The 18,117-nt window shown below is 30.6% G+C and overlaps 1 protein-coding gene across 1 annotated transcript in view; it reads left to right on the top strand.

Annotated features, from left to right (window-relative positions):
* The window catches only part of LOC106468841 (collagen alpha-1(XIII) chain-like), a gene marked incomplete at its 3' end in the record, with an annotated part of 124,717 nt that extends 107,944 nt beyond the window's left edge, over window positions 1-16,773 (top strand). Inside the window, exons 3-10 of the mRNA XM_022397200.1 lie at window positions 3,081-3,115; window positions 5,204-5,239; window positions 6,674-6,718; window positions 8,637-8,654; window positions 9,271-9,306; window positions 12,531-12,599; window positions 14,028-14,108; window positions 16,729-16,773. Of these exons, the coding sequence (XP_022252908.1) occupies window positions 3,081-3,115; window positions 5,204-5,239; window positions 6,674-6,718; window positions 8,637-8,654; window positions 9,271-9,306; window positions 12,531-12,599; window positions 14,028-14,108; window positions 16,729-16,773 (365 nt within the window). The remainder of the gene's footprint in view (window positions 1-3,080; window positions 3,116-5,203; window positions 5,240-6,673; window positions 6,719-8,636; window positions 8,655-9,270; window positions 9,307-12,530; window positions 12,600-14,027; window positions 14,109-16,728) is intronic.
* Window positions 16,774-18,117: the final 1,344 nt, after the last annotated feature.

Here is an 18,117-nt window from a genome sequence, read left to right as displayed (position 1 = left end):
TATATAATTATATGGGATATCACATAAGTTTTATAACATGATCACCTTAACAACCAGAAATCAAAGAACATTATTAGCATTCTCAGAATGGATTCTGCGTCAGGCTTTATTTGTATCCTTTCATAGGTTAATTATTATATAAAGTGCTAAGAAATTTATTCAATAGATTAAGACAAGAATGTGATCTCCAGATGTTGAAAAAAAAGCATAAAATCTTGATTACTATAACACGTCGTTTCTAAATTTCGTTTTTACATTAAATATTCAACTTAGTTACTGTTTCGTGACCCATAAAAAAATTAATATCTGAGATTTCAGATCTTTGACCGATCAAAGAGTTTTGTGAACAAGTTTTTACTACAGATTATAACTTTCATATTATAACACCTAAGAAATGAGTTTGATTGTGGACTTTAAAAGAGATTTTTACTTCGATATATGTGCAACTAAACCAAGACAAGAATCCCAACATTGGATACACGTGGAACTTTTAAACCACATCTTCAAACGAAAAACTGGTTATTTTGTGATTATCTAAATTGTGTTTTTGATTTAAAATTACCAAATATTGGGATCAAGAGGGAAGATCATGTTTTTTGTTGTTGTTTTTTTTACTTAATTAAGAAAAAAGTGTGCAATCTATTAAGTTTCTATAATATTAAATCAAATAAACGATGTTCACAAAATAGACAAATAGCAGGATTTGTTATACCTTAAACCTTTTTGTTGAGATAAACAGTAAAGGGTTTATGGCTTGAAAACCTTGATTATGTAAAGAGTTATTTTAGCTTCCATCTCTCATTTTTGTTTTGAAGGTGTTTTACCGTATGATTGAATATATATATCTTGGAGTCAATTTATCAAGCCCATAAGAAATGCTCAAAATCAACAGAAAAAGTTCGGTATGCAAATCAGAAGCAAGATAAGACGTATTAACTTTCCTGCTTTCGCTATTTGTATTGTTTATAAGAACGTCTGAGTGAATATAAAGCTGATTGTCTCAAATAATATATCAACTGCATCATAGGTGTTATATCCAGAACACCCCCGCTCGCTCAGCAGTAAATCTAACGCTAAAAATCTGATTTCGATACTGTGGTGGGCAGAACACAGATAGCCCATTGTGTAGCTTTGTGCATAAATTCAAACAAACAAACAAGCTTAACAGACAAACAAAAATATCCATTACGGACGAATCTTTTTAGTTAATACCGGAGGCTCTTCAGGGCGGCTGGGATACGACAGATATAATAATAGTTGAAGTAGTTCACTCATTATATTTCTAATTCACGTCTATACTTTTGTGACTGATTTGATGGTTAGTTGCTTTACGTCAAGTTATAATAGATATGTTTCTATCTTTTGTTTTTTCATTTCTTTGATGTTTATAGAAGTCTGAAAAAAGTGTGTCGGGAATAGAACAAATAAGAAACCGCAAAATGTTCGTTTAGTTGAACAAACAAGTAAACTCTTAAACATTAAAATATACAGAAGCAAACTCAGAGTTATTGTTTTATAATACTCATTTAATGGGACTTCTCTGTATTGGTCAAAGCTGTAAAACTGTCTTTTCAGAATTATTATAATAAATATTGTTGTAAAACCACTCCTTGATGAGTTAAGTGAAAATCTATGTTTAAAATGTCATATGGTTTTATACGTGTGTGTCGCAACTAAAGTGAAACTTATTTTTACAACAGATTTTGATATTATATACAAATATAACAATATCAGTCTAATACTATAATCATAGTGACATCGCTCCAAGTATTTCAATTTTTAACAATAATTGTAGAATTATAAACGCACTTTTCTCTACGTTAAAATACTTTTAGTGCGAGCTTTCAGCCCTGTTACCGGAGCCTTCATCGGACAACAATTGTTGTTATAATTTTACGTATTAATTTACCTACGTTATGAGTCTTGAGCGACAATTTAACAATCATTATTGTACTTAAAAAATTGTTGTCCTCATGAAGGCTCCAGTAAGAGGGCCGAAAGCTCGAAATAAAATTATTTTAACGTAGAGAAAAGTCCGTTTATAATTCTACAAATTAATTTACTTACGTTATGAGTCTTAAAGAATAATTAACAATCATTATTGTACTTTAAAAAGCAATAATAAAAAATAAATATTTGAGTCTAGTTAGACTCCCATGGTGTAGTTGGATGGTGATAAATCAATCCACACATTGCCTGACCGCAACAGCACAAGTAGTATGGAGTTTCCTATTCGTAGTTAAAAAGCCTTATTAGTAAAATGAAAGGAGGACAGCTCTTAGATAGCTCAGGTGGATACAGTATTTTTTTAGTAGACAAAGGTTCCGGCCTGGATTCAAGTCCTAGTCCCCGAGTTTCTTTTCTATTACAATAATATTTGTTGGAAAGTTTACTTTCATTTATTCATGATATGAATTTAATTTTTATTTTAAAGCAACAGCTGGGCTGCCATCTAGAGGTTAGAATATACACTACTTTATAGCCAATAACAGTCATGTGCCTAATCTGAAGGTGTTGTGCTGAAAAAAAATTTGTATATGATAAACATTTTACAGATTTGTAAAAGAAACTGTATAACCGTAAAATTCGTTCTTATAATTTATGGGATTTCATATTTTTAAAGTTTATTTTTCTAATTGCAAGATTACCTCAGTTTTGAGTCAGACTATTTATTATAATGTAAATCTGAAAATTTTGGACTCTCATTTGTTTTACTTTTAGAAATGTAGTTAGGATACACCTAAAGTGTACTGTATTTAACTACATTAAAAGCGTTTAAACAATGTTTTTGTTCTTTTAACTCTTCAAGAAGATATTTATAGAAATATAACATTTTAATGTCATTTTGACCAACTTTAGTCTCATATAGTACTAGTTTTAATTTAAGACTTAAATAAAAAAGTAAACAATATATCAATACAATATGTGTAAAAAATTAATTATGTTGCCTATAAAAGTATAATATTATTATTCACTATAGATAGCTACTTTTTTAACTAATTGAAAGACTTTTAGAAATATCCTAAATATATTTATTATTTTACTTGTGTAAAATAAAAAATTTTCTCTCTGATTTTAAGGACCTCGAGGGATCAGAGGACCAGTAGGACTAAAAGTAAGCTTGTTTACTAACTTTTATGTTTACAATGCATTTAAACCTGTATCAGATTTATTCATTAAGTTCTATATTCTTTGACAGCTAGAACTTACACTCCTTTTATTATTATAAGAACTTGCTAAAGCTTATATTATAGAAAACAATTTATCTGCAGTAATGTTTTATAAGGTAACTAAAACACATGTAAGGAAAGTTATGCTCCATTCTCTGTTTAAAGTTTTACATTAATTTTATTAACAGCAGTGGTTAAAGTGATTAATATACAATATATTTTATTTTTAAACTTATGAAGATTATTTTGCATTGTTAGCTTATTATATTGACTTACGACTAACCTAAATCTTCTAAGCTAGATAAAGCTCAGGAGATATTTTTGAGATTTTGACTGAAACTATTGATAACAGTTTTTATTTTGTAACAATGCATCATTCTTCTAATTAGACTGGTATATTAAATTAGTTATGTTATTTACTAAACTAAGTGTTAATCCTGATCTGTATATACAGCCTGCCAGTAAATAAGTAAGTAAAACCTCCAGGTATTATGATCAATCATTTCCATGATGCCATATGCAAATAAACCCAATCTATAAATTCAGGTATAACTTGGTAATTATTGTTATTAAAGACCACAAAATACAGCCATGTCACAAATGAAAGTATCCTGGGATTTAACTTTATTTTCTTGAAGTCACATAGCATGATGATGGGAGGATGGTCAGAGTTTTAGAGTAATTTTTAAGTCACTTGCAGTGCTGCTGTCCACAGTAATTAAGATGACAATGCACTTCCAGTCATATCAGGAAACTTCAGTTTCTGCTCAGCCCAACCACCCAAGGCCAACAGAATGACTGTTTTTGGTGTGAGAAGTGTGTAAAATGACCTATGTCGGATAGCTGCTACTGTTACAGGACAGGTGCAAGTGAGACCCACTAACATAAAAAAAATTATTTTCATAGCATGGTAGAATAGCTAAACAGAAGCCGTAGACAGTGGAACACCTAGGTTTGCCAGCTATACTTACTCAGAAACTTTCCTTGAACCATCTGTAAGTCTGACAAAATTCCACAGTATTTTTTATTAGCGAGGGTGGGGCATTTGGGTGGCTCTATGCTCAAAGCTGTTTGAATGTGAAGAGATGGTCAATACTGCTTAATAGATCACAATTCTTATTAAGCAAGGTTACTACTTATCTATGTCAAGCTTACCAGACATAGTAGAGTTTTCATGGAAGATGGGGCTCCAACTCATTCAGCTCAAGTCATAAAATGATGACTTGAAGTATAACACAAAGAGCAGAAGGGGGAAGTTGCCCCTACTTTTTTTCAGTTATTGTACATACACTATTATTAACAACTATGTTAGATTTACTTAGCTTGTTTTCTGCCACATCTCCACTTTCCAGCAAGGTTAGGCACTTCTGACTTGAAGGGCAGGGCATTACCACTCTTCCATGGCCATGCCAGTCACCAGATATGAATCCTATCAAGCATGTATAGTTCACCACATTTCAGGAACACCATCCTCAAGTTCTTTGCCAGGATTTGGCTGCTATTCCACAGACTCATATTTCAGAACTTATAAATATGATGTGTAACCATGTTTCTGCCTTACATATTGCTGAGGACAAATTCATAAAATACAATAATTTTTCACCTATCGTTTCATGTTTGTTGATTTTATAAAATGCCATTCTTTCTGGAGATGGTGTTTGTTTCTTTATTGATAGATTTTGTAGGCAGCTTGTTTTGATCACAGGTTATCAATAATGCCAGTGCTTTTGAAAATGAATTGGTAATTAAGACATATATATATATATTAAATAGGAAGAAAGAAAGCTGTAAGCCCACCATGAGATTATATTAGTTGTTTAATTTATGTCATGCTAAAACAAGTGGGATAATGAGAATTAATTTCACATTTAGGTGTACAGAATTGAGCTGTATACGCCATATGTGTTGTTAAATTGTATATTTGTGAGATATTCATGCTGAATTTGTAAAACTTTTTGTATGTATATTATAAGTTTACAATATTTTGTAATTTACCTTAAGATATATTGTTTTTATGCTTTTTTCTAAAAAAGGGACATTTGGGGCCACCAGGAAGACCTGGTTTTCCAGTAAGTTCTTTTTTCTATCTCTTGAATTTGAAATAGCAAATTTTGTCTACATATATCAGGCCAGTACATGGAATGTTTGAAAAGGGGGGGGGGGGGTGGGTTCTAATTTGTTAGATCAAAAGTCAACACATATTGTGCAAAACACAATCAGCGTGCAAAGTATACTAATGCTATGGGGGTAGGTGATTATTTCCAGCCCAATATTGCTAATGTTTCATCAGAAGAATGTAGACTATCTAGGAAATGTTAAATGCCATAAGCCTTTAAGAATATATGTGAGAAAAGGATAAGTTGAAACCTAGTGAATACATTTTACAAAACATCAGTGAGTTGATTGACTGTGTTTCATCTTGATACGAACTTTAAAGAAAGAGGCACAGTGAAATATCTAAAAAAAAAAAAAACAACTTAAATTTTGTTCTTTGTAGACCATGACTTGCCACAAAAATGTAGAGATGAAATTGGTTTTTATTATTTTTTAGAAACATTACAAATAATTAAACATGTTACAGTATTTTGAACCTGCTAAGAAAGTGCCAGTGAATACATAGCATTGATTATGAACAATTTTGCTGACAAAAGAAAATTTCAAGCACATTGAATTTGGTTTTAATTAATTGCTGACTATATATTTTAGTATTAATTGCTTCTGTTGTGAGTCTTTGTGGTTGCCAAATACCAAGATTATTTGTATATAATGATATGTACATTAGCTTCTGAAAGAAGTGTCTTTATATCATAGAAAACCCCACAAAGTATCTTTTAGTTTCTTTGCTTAATTGTGTTTCATATCTGTGCTTGAAATATCACTTAGTTTATTTTATATCATGTATCTGTTTATTTATATGATCAACTGAAAAGTGCTCAATTACTTGATAGAAAAAAAATATATATATTATGTAACTTAGTTTGAAAGTTTAAAGGTATTGAGCCAGTGTTTGACAGTTCACTCCATACCAGTGTTTAACTTTTATTGTTATTTAGAAAGACATTATCTGGTTTATGTTTAGTGAGCAACAGGAGTAGTGGAACAGAGAAAAAAACAGTAATTTTTTATTACCTTCTTAATTGACTGTTTCATAAGTCTTATATTAGAATGTGTTAAGAACTTAAGACATTTTTTATAACTTAACTACTCATCTATTGCTATTCTTACATAAGTATGACATACATTCTATAGAATTCTAAAGACTTGTAATTTTTACTATAGTTAAATCATTTATAATTAGCTTATATGATTATAATATTAAGTACATGTATTTTTTTCTCTTGTACGGTTGGAATACAGGAACACTACAATTACAAGCATGTTTTTTATTGAAATGGAAATACAACCTCTAAAAAAAAACTACTATATTATGTTGATACAATACTTTACTTGCATGATTATAAGTAACTTTAATCATCATGCACACCTTTGTGATGCATGCTTAGGGTCCAATGGGCTTACCAGGAATTCCAGGACAAGGAGGAGCAAAAGTAGGCAAATCTATTTATGAACTGATACCAAATTTAAATGTTACCAGTTATATTCTTAATCGTTTTAAACACATGAAATGCTTTTTCTATTTGTGGAAGTAGCTAGAACACTTTGCCAGTTCTTTTAGAGTAATTATAAATAGTAATAATGTAAATAAAATTTAAAGTGTGCAAATTAAATACTATTTTCTTGATTTTCACCTCTACTAGGAGACTTTTATCTTCTGAGTTGTTTCAACACTTACTTAAATAGTTACTTGCAGGCCTAATGTTTATCTAGACCTCATTTTTAGGAATCTCCTCTTCTTTTAGTGATAAGAGAATTAAGTATTCAGAGAAAGTTTGCTACTAATAACAATACTTACACTAACCTACTCAAAACTAAAGGTATTATTTATTTGCTATCTGGCTTATCTAAATGAATCTAATCCAGGAAAGGTTAGGGACATGAAATCAGAGTTTTTATGCACACTTAATGAGTATATTTGTTTTTAAAAAGGATAGATCGTATATTCAATATATCATTAAATTTAGATATGTAACTAATATCTCAGATCAAGTGTTCAAAAATGGGCCAGGCATGATCTAGTAGTTAGTGTGAACTCCTATTATTTTCCACACTGGACCACTTCAGATGATGACTATAAAGACAAGGGCCAGTCCTAAACTTGTTGGGGAATATATCTTTTTAACAAATACAGTATTGTTTACTTTTTCAGTATCTGGTATTAGTGCAGGCCCTTGAAAGCTTGATGAGCCCACAGATCACCTATTGGTGGTTTGCATCCTGTTTCTGTAAGAAAACAAAAATCTTACTCTGCACTTTAGAGCAGAGGGAATTTTTATGAGTGATGGTCATATCCCACTGTTTACATAGAGTAGTCCAAGAGTTTATGCTGGGTATGTTGACTAGCTGCTTTCCCTGTAGTCTGTCAGTTCAAAATTTGGGGCAGCTAGTGCAGCTCTTGTGTAGCTTTGTGAAATGTTTCAATAAACAAAACCAGAGTGTTTTCAAACTACAGGTTGTAACCTGAAGGGTGGTCATAGAGAGATCTCAACAAGGTTACAAATGGAGATTTGTATTATATTTTTTAGCTTGAAAACTAACTTTTATTATCTTTGGAGACCCAAAAATTGTGGGGAAGTTACATGTTGTTCAAGCCCATTAAGAGGGGGGTCCCAGTCCTAAAAAGTTTGAGAACAATACTCTTGTTTTAGACCTAAAATATCTAAGAAGAGGTATTCACTTTGATAAGATGCCATAATACAATCCTTTTATAATATTATGTTTCGTTGTTATTTCTGTTTTAATAAAGGGGGTGATATGTTAACTGGAATTTGTAGGTATTTATGGAACCTCTCAACTTTTGATCATGTAATGATGTTTATGTGTTTTCACATTCCTTTTGGTGTGTTGTAAACATTTTATGTCAGAAGTTTTTTGGCTCAGTTGATTCTTTTTTATGTATATTTCATTAAAATCTGTTATTTTTTATTATTATTGTTGCTGAATTTTCCAGTTTAAATAATTTCAGGCTTTTTTTTTATAATACAGGTCATATTAAAATCTACATCTTTTGTAGATTTAAATTTATTCCTTAATTGGGTTGTTTTCGTTTTAGCAGAAAGCTACACAATAGGCTACCTGCACTCTGTCCACTATAGGGAATTGAACTGGGGAATAATTGGATTCAATGTTTTATCAATGAATTGATTATACTGTCAACTCAAAAAGCCTTCAAAAACTTAACTAATTTCTCGTTATTATAACTCACTTTGATAATTACTCTGTTTTAGAAAGGTGATATCTTATACAAAAAGAATATGTATTAGACAACAGTATTGAATTAAAATAGTTTATAAGGATTAAAAACTCCATTTAATACATAAAATGTAATATATTTTTTTCTACATTTAGGGACAAAAGGGAGAGAAAGTAAGTACAATAAATGTTAATATATTTTGACATATGATAAGCTTTAGTTTACAGTAAGAGAGAAAAAGATGTACATGTATATCAAATAACAGTATATTAGTCCATATCAGGTTAGCTTAAAAATGTGCTATATCATACAGAATATATATTAAAAGTGTCTTTAAAATCCTGTGAATGAAACCTCTTTATACTTTATTTCAGATTAAAGTTTCATATAAATGCTATGATGTTTAGAAAATGATTAATATACTTATTTTTACAGTATAATGTTTGTTCTTGGCAAATTTACATGATGGGAATGGTATTTTTGTGGTTTTATGTATTGTTTTAGAAACTATAAAGCCTTTATATTAAAAAAAGTATAGACATGTCAGTTAATCAATTTCTCTGCCAACAACAAACTGATCATTGGTGGCTTTTACATAATTACAAATGTATTTTACATCTTATTTATATATACTTGTGGGTAATATATATTTTTAAGTTTTCTCACTGAGTATTTCTAACTTATGTGCTTTAACATTATATTTCTAATTGCTTACTCAAGTCAATATATATATATATTTGCTCATTTTTAAAAGAATATCTGTGTAATGTTATATTTTTTATTCGACAGGGAGACTCTGGATACACAACATACTCTTCATCAAAGGTAAATAATGATATTTTAATTATGTTAAAACTCTTATCACACAAACAATTTTAACAATAAAAACATCAGATAGCAAATTCAAATTTGTTATCCCTTCCATGGCCTTACCAAAATATGCATTTGACAAATACAGACACAGAAAAAAAGTTAATTAATCTTAAAGAAGATCTTATAGTGCGACACATCATCATAACATCACTAAAGGCAAAAAAAGAAGCACTGAAATTTCTATAAAATGACCAGGACTATCACAAAAACTTAGGATAAAACCAAATAATTTGTTATATTGAACAAAAGTGATTTCATTAATCTAATGGAACAAGAACTGGAAGACAAACCTGCATTTGTAGAACTCGACCATGACTCAACTAAAGAAACTGAGGCACAAGCCAAAGATGTTATAAACATTCATGTTCAAAGGAAGGTTGAGGATGAACTTTTATCATTATTCCTTGTCATTCTCGTTGCCTTGAGCAGTATGACCTTCAAGAGGATCACAAAAATAAATTATCTTTAATACTTATTGTCTCAGTGAATGACAGTTCATGTGAGCAAATATCTAGGCTTTTTGAAAAAATCCTTTCTCAGCTAATAAGATTCATATTAAGTTGTATAAAAAGGACTCGAGTGATTTTCTTTTCCAGCTTTACACTAGTTATCAAGTTAATACTTTACTTGCCAGTTGAGACATTAAAGCCCTATACAGTAATATTCTACTTGTAAAAAGTATTAAATCTGTTTGAAAATTGCTCACTAAGCATGAAAATTAACTATGCACTTTTAGCCTTATGACAGATAATACTGAATGTCTATTCTAATTTGTTCTCAATAACAGTCACTAATTTAGGTCACTAGTTCTTTAAACGAATTAAGGTTGTACCAATGGGAAACTGAATGGTGCACTCTCCTTTGCAATCATTTTTGTACATGAGCTGGAATCACTAAAACCAGCTTTCTATGTATGGTATAGGGAATAGACATTGTTTTTATTGTTTCAGAATATTCACTGGAAGAACTGAATGTTTTTTATGCACAAATAAATGCCCGTAATGCTGCAGTTCAATTCTCACTTAAAATTTCACAACCAAAATTCATTTTAACTTTTTTTTAGATGTTCTGATTATTATAGCAAATAATGGAAGCTTTTCTTACAAACTATATCTTGAACTAATTCATAGTTGTGTATCTTTCAGCTATTATTCTGCTCATTTTACTACTTTAAAGGAACCAGTAGTTTGTTCTCAGTTTATATGTGCCCAGTTGCTCTCTTCAGACCACCCAACAAGCAAACAAAGCAAAAACAAAATCCAAGCTTTGCATAACATTTATAATTATCCTCAAGAATGGATTGGAAGAACATTAGTGAAGGCCAAGTCAAACACGAAAAAGCTTACAATTGAGAAAGAAGTAAAACCTGTTTTAGTAGTTCCATATATATATAAAGATCCACAGCTTTTAGCTATAATGTTCATAAAACAATATTGATTTACATTTAATACAGAAACCTGGTAAGAAGTTAAAAGAAGTGTTAAGAAAATAACTACTAGAGCCTCAACAATTTTATGGACATAATCAGAATTGTAAAGCCTGTAATACAGGGATGAAAAAGTTGTGCAATGTAATAAATGTTGTATACAGACTTCAGTGTACGTTATGTTTACCAATCGTACAGTTGGGAAAGGTATCGACCTGTTCATGAAAGAATTTTTGAACACTTGAAGAACTGTTCACACAGGGACTGTAACACATGTCGTGGTTAACATTTCAGATTGATTCATTTAAAAATAAACAATTACTTGATATTCTAATAAAAGCAGTGGTTTTATATAGTGTGAAGAATGCAACTGATTGAGCAATAGGGAAGAGTATTTCTATAGACATACAGAAAACTAAGTTAAATGTACAACACAAACCATGATCAATAATCAATATCAGCATATTTTGAAAATTACTAAAATAAATTTTTATGTCAACTGTTTTAAAATCTGTTTTATATGAAATATAAGGGACATATTTTTCCAGTGTCTTTATCTTTAGATAGCTGTGTGTGTGTGTGTGTACACATTGGAACTTTCAGAAATTTTAAGTATGTGTATGTGTGGATGTTAAGGATTCTTGTACAGTAGGTGTCTCTGACACTTTTTGGCAATAAATTCGAACAATAAACAGACAGCATGCACCCCACTTGTTTTAAAATAATATATTCAAAACAAGTTAAGCGTATGTACAAAAATTCTTTACACTATGGAGATCACAGTTGTATTTTAAACACTGTACAGTTCTCTTCTTCTTGTCAAAAGTGTACTTAGGCTAATTCAATTGCTTTAGAATCCAGTTGACATGCCAAACTATTTTTCTCTACTTTTATCAGAATATATTATCAATGAATAATTCACTTACACTGCCTTTTGGGTTACCACAGTTGTATCCTGAACTTTCAATATTTGTCTTATTTTCATAAAAGATCACACAGGTGGGTTCAATTTGTTTAGAACACCCTTTGACAAGACAAATTCTTCTTCTTATCTCTATCAAACTGTTAATCTCACTTTAAAATATCAACCGTTAAGGCTATTCACTCCCACAATAGCTAACTTCACATTTTCTAACTTTTCTTTGACTGAACTTCTCTTCAAAAATTCAATGTCCTTTCTAACATAAGGAGCCAAAGACTGAACCCAATACTACAAATGTGGTCTAACCAGTTACCTAAGCAATAGGAGAAAGAGGCACAAGTTTAAGATTTGAAAAAGATAGGCTAGACTCCAATTATGATAGTTGTATTTTTCTAACAAAAATAATGATTAGCTTATGGAATGAGTTGCCATCAGCAGTAATGGAGGGTGGCACTTTATAATAATTTAATATAGAAATATATTATTTCCTGAAAAAAGAAAGGATGAATCTAAAGTTTTACTTTTTCTGAGGAGGTGGGTGTAAAAGAACAACGTTGAAGGACCAAATGGTCCTTTGTTGTCCATAATATTATGTGTAAGCTTATATCCAAATATGCTATTGTGAAGAAACTCCAAAATTTGTTTTCAACTTTAAGCACTGAACAGACTACTTTGAAAGATGCTTGGAGAATAAGACAAGGTAGTCATTATTCATTTAAAAAGCTTTTGGTTTTGTGATAAATTACAAAAGTAAATAACAATAGTGAATATAAAATTTTGTAAACTACTAGTGTATTATTTAAAAATATTTTTATGATTTTCTTTTAGGATGTAAAACGTTCTGTCACTAGACTGCAAGGGGGAGCAGTAGGTACTGCAGAAATTATTGTTTTTAAGGTTAGTTACAAGAATCTTATTTAAATTGCTTTACCAACACGTGACAATTCCAAAGCTAAGATTAGCTGTTACTGTCCTGGAAGAAAATTAATTAAAAACACTGTCTTGATTATTTTTTAACCATGTTGTACAGTATTTAAGTTATTGTAAGAATGTATTGTAAAATAATTCTATAATTTGTGTGTGATATACATATAAGATAATTAAATTAAACCTAGTTCTAAATAACATATTCTTAATATTTCATTTGTCTGTATATTAATATACTCTTAAGGTGTGTAATTATCTTTGTGATTCCATCTTTTGATAAGCCTTTGGTGTTTTCATAAGGCTATTTTTAGACAAAATATGTTTGAAAGAAAAACATTAAATTATGTTTGAAGAATTTTGTTTATGCTTAATGTAACAGTGGAAAAGTAAATACAGTTAATCTTTTAATAATAACTGTATGAAATAATTTACATACAAAGCTTAATATAAAAAAATAACCAAATAAAATAATAATTTCTACAACTTTACTTAAAAAATTATTAAAGCGACTTTTTCTTCAAATTTACGTTGAACATGTAACTCGGATAATGCTTTATATGAAATATGATTGTGTTGTTTGTGTTAATTGTCAGAAACTTTCCAGTAGTTAGTTCTAAAACCTTTGATTCTATTGTGTGAATAGTTTGTGAGAATTTTGTAGGTTATATTGTTGTGATACAGGTGCTCATCATAGAAAGTTTCTAATGTTTCTGTAGATCTTTAAAATGTTACCTACTGTAATGGCTCTGGTCATTGCTTGTTAAAGGCTTTCATTGATATTATTTAACATTAATGGAATTTGTTTTGTTATACTATGTAAAAATACTAATAATTAAACCAGAATGTAAAGAGTTTATCTAATAATCTGTTTTTATCCATTATGAGCCATTCTTATTTAGAATATTGTCCTAGTAATAATAATTTGAATCTGGTCTCATGAAGATTAACGAGAGATAATTGTAGAAATTAAGATTTATTTATTTCACAATATTTTTATACTTTATACAGAAAATAAGAATAATCTGTTTAATATGACTGCTTTAACCTAACCACAGAGAGAGGGAAATAAAATGTCTGTATTTTAAGTGACAATATTAAGAAAACAAGTTAAGTTTTATGCATAATATATCATGATGTGATCATAAAAGTTGTACTTTAGGTGTAAGAGAAGTTTTAAATAAATAGTACTTGTAAAATGTATTTACATTGTTGCAAGTCCTGATTAAAATTGGTACTTGTTAACTAACTGTACTAATGATAAGTATTTCAACTATAAAGTTCTACTAGAATCTAGAGGATAGTCACTCTGAAAAAATTATTAGATTTTGTGTCTTTACTGTGGAAATTTTATATCATTTGCATTTTCGTGTAGGCAGTGATTGTTTAATATGTTTTCAGGGAGACCGGGGGGAACCAGGACCTCCTGGTCCAGCAGGTCTTCCAGGGTATGATGGGAGAAGTGGACTCCCAGGAGAACCGGTAGATGATCATTTAATCTTTGAACTAATTAAGTGATGAACTAAGAGAAAAATGTAATGCAGAAATTTTGATTAACAGAATATCTGAAATAATTTATTGTTGTAATTGTTTTGTTCTGTATGAAAGCAGAAAATCTGTACATTATGAAAAAATTGAAAAGTTGTCAGATACCTAAAATTCCAGCTGGTTTCAAACATTAATTATATGTATAAATTAGTAATCTTACTATAAAGATTATCCATTATGTGTGTGTATGTTTGGTGTTTGCATCCATCAGCCTGAGTTGGCTGATTCCATTACCATAATTTTTGATGTGGTAACTGGAAATTGTTTGATAGTGTGCATAGTCTATTTTGTTTTAGGATTTTTGCCCAAGAAGTGGGATAAAAAAACTGAAATTGAGCACATTTTCACTTTTTTAAAAACTATTTGCTTTATCACCCAGAATTTGCTGGTTCAATTGCCATAATTTTTTTATATGGCAGCTAGATTGTCCATTGGTGTACAAAAATTCTCTTGTTTTAGGATTCTTGCTTGAGAAGAGGGATAAAAAAGCCCCTGAAATAGGTCATTTCCAGTTTGTTAGAGACTTTTGGCTTTAGATTTAAAGACAAGTATTCAATTAGAGTTAAATGAGTCTTTTATTACCTTTCACAAAGCAGGGTATACATTTAAGATCTGATGAGGTCATTAGAGATTTAAAAACAAAATAAAGAAGGAAGGAGCAAATTATCTCACGTTGTCCTTGATACAGTTTTTGATTCCCTAATGGGTACCTTTAGTTAGTGCAATTAAATAAATTCAGTTCGTGCTTCTGTCAGCATGAGTCATTATCTAGCTCTGCATCAAATGAATATTATGTTTCTGATTATGACTCACATTAACACTATTGATGTACAAGTGCATCGTCTTGTGGGTTTAGATCTTACAAACATGTTCTCCAGAATTCCATCAACGAAGCCATACTTATTGTCTGGCAAAAACATATTGAAGAAATCTACATTAAGCTATGAACCACCTTGAATATGGATGCTATCGTTTTGGAACTTTAATTGTTTTTTGCTTTGCATTAGCAATGAATTTTGGAAAAAGGAATCAGAAGAAGAAAATCTAATTTTCTAGATTATATAAAAGAACAGTATCAGACACTTCTCAAAAATAATGTTGTCACAAATAGATATCAAGCAAACATGAACGTTTGTCACTGCAAATGAGAGCATAATTCTTACTTTATTCATTCAGCATATGTATATGAATGTTTTTATTCAAGTCACAATTTCACTCTAATTTGCCCCTCCCATGCAAGCAAGTATTATCAATAATTTCTGTTAAAATTTAAATATCTTATTATATATCACTCTTAAAAGTGAAATCATAAACTATCTCTTTGAATCTGACAAATTATTTGATTAAAGCAATCTTCAAAAAGGAAAATACCATCTTGAGAATGTTCTTAAAAAATGGGTGTTTCCACAGTTTCATCCACATTTTGTAGGAAAATTATTTTACCATCCTAAGATCTCAAATGGCTGTTTTAACCACTATTATTCTACCGTTTATTTCAAAAGTAGGCTAAAAACTTTGGAGAATATGTAGAAGATTTAACATCCAAATTTACTTCAAATACACCAGAGCATTCAAAAACTTATCAAAGTAAAAAAAAACAAAAAAACCTGACTTTCAGAGGTCAACCGAGATGCTACCAAACTAATGAACCCAATAAAATCGACCTTAGCTGAACATAAGTTCATCATTCATATCAACTGAAATCATCACAAAACCTTGATTCTGTACAGTTTGATAAATAAAGAAATGGAAAGTAACTTTCTGCATCAAAACTCTCTATCTAACCCTAAATCGTGTTCAAGGCATAGAGTTCAATCAAGTGTGGTCTCTTTTCTTTTCAAAGAATGCAACAGATAATAAAATGCTTTCTTTGACCCAAGACCAGTTAAACTCATGTCATACACTGAAGTTCTCATTTATGGCCTCCTTCTTCACCATTTGAGTGTACCTTTTCTTCAAGTTATCATTCTACACTTTGTGAAATTTCATGCTCCTCAACTCCTTCTCACACAAATGTTTTCCTCCAATATTACACCCCACAACTTACAATGTTTGACCTGATGAAGACTTGTTCTAGCAGTTCAAAACATTATCCTTAACAGGCAGATGAAGCCCATAAAAGTTTAAAATCCAGAACGGTTAATTTAATTAAAACAAACTATTAGAATTTAACCATATTGATTAATCAGTTTATGTGTGAGAAGCATCCAACTCTTTTAAAAAAGCATTTACAAAATGTGTTTATAAACTCATTTGTATATAGAGAGCTTAGATAATTTTGAGTAGGGATTTGAAGAAACAAATTCATGACAAAATGTTAAAATAAATAAGTATATACTAAAGTTAGTATGAAAAAAACAAAAACAATTTAAACATAAAGCTTCCTAACTTTGGGTGCCAGAGTTCATTAAGCATTGTGTATTTCAATGTCTACTTACATTTAGAACTTATGAATGTCAAAGTGTTAGAACTGATTTTTGAAGTTTTTAATAACTGTATGTATATTGAGAAAAAGGAATGTGTGTTATATGATAATTTGTTCTTACTTTTGTAGGGTCCACCAGGTGAGCCAGGACCACCTGGACCTCCAGGAAAAGAGGTATGTTTCTGGAAAACTTGTATTGTTATGGTTCTTTTTTATGTTAAATACATAAAAAACCATTAAGTATGTGGTATACAAATATCACTTATCTCACTCTCCCATATTAAAGTCCCCCAGTGGGTCACAGACAAGTTTACAGACTTTCAATGCTAAAATGTGGAGTTCAGTTCCCCATGGAAGATAGAGTGCAGATAGCCTATTGTGTAGTTTTGCACTAAAACAAACACAAACAAACCCATATTGAATATTTCATATCTGCAAAATCTTAATTTTTATAAGTTCTTATTTGGAACACCTTAAACTGATTGAAATCATGCCCTAATTGAGCCCTAGATGTCTCTGTAGGAAGATCCAGTCATTGAAGCTATTTATTGTTGTATGGAATAGTTGTATTGTATTTTATTTCATCTTGGACATAGCTCTCTGGCTGTTATATATCAGAACTACTTTCAGATTCTTGTGATTTAGTTTTCTAATTGGTCAACTACAGAAAGAAAATGAATTGTGAATCCAGTTCCCATTATCAGATAGACTTGCTCTGATCCTGAAACAGTCAAGACTTGTTATTAAAGTTCTCTCATTGTTTTATTCGTTTCTTTCAGTATCTGCTGATCATTTTTGTGTTATTTTCTTAATTAGTTTTTAAATAAAGTTTACTTCCATTTGCTCAAGTGTTCCAAAGCTTCAAGGCAACTGAATCATGACATAATCCACTGGGAATCGCCAATAATATCAATCATTTTTGAGAAGATTAGCCGAGCATGAGGATAGTTGTAGAAAGTCACTAAGATGGTTTAATTGACAATGGTTATGCTGAGACCTCCTATACAGCAAAGAACATTGGTCAGCATCCAGTACTCCAGAAACCTCACAGTTAGAAGTGACTAGGGACAAACTTTGGTGCACAGAATGTAAGAACTCTGGCCACTAGAGAGGAGTCAGTGCCTGTACTGACACCAGCGAAGCAGTCATTGATGTGTAATGACATGTATGATGGTTTGTTTCTCTTGCTACAACTGAAATCAAATAAATTACACCTCCAGGAGTTAATTAAGGAATATCTGGATCTCTCCTTTAAGCAATTTTGCCAGATAGAGACATGATATTCATAAACCCAGGAACAAATGATGTAGAATCTGCTTTTTAGATCAACTGGTTCAGCAGTAGATGCTGTGGAATACTTGGAACCTGAGTAATTGTGCAACTGGAAAGGTATTGCATTAGCACACAACACTCTATAGCAAGTCACAGCCATGCTACAGAGTTTGGGCATCACAGGGTAACAGTCTGTTTCAACTTCAGGCCTGAGCTCTGAAAAAAAAAAAAAAAAAAAAAAACCCT

Source organism: Limulus polyphemus, unplaced genomic scaffold, assembly GCF_000517525.1.
Source record: "Limulus polyphemus unplaced genomic scaffold, Limulus_polyphemus-2.1.2 Scaffold3186, whole genome shotgun sequence".
Taxonomy (NCBI): domain Eukaryota; kingdom Metazoa; phylum Arthropoda; class Merostomata; order Xiphosura; family Limulidae; genus Limulus; species Limulus polyphemus.
This window is presented reverse-complemented; position numbering and strand designations above follow the sequence as displayed.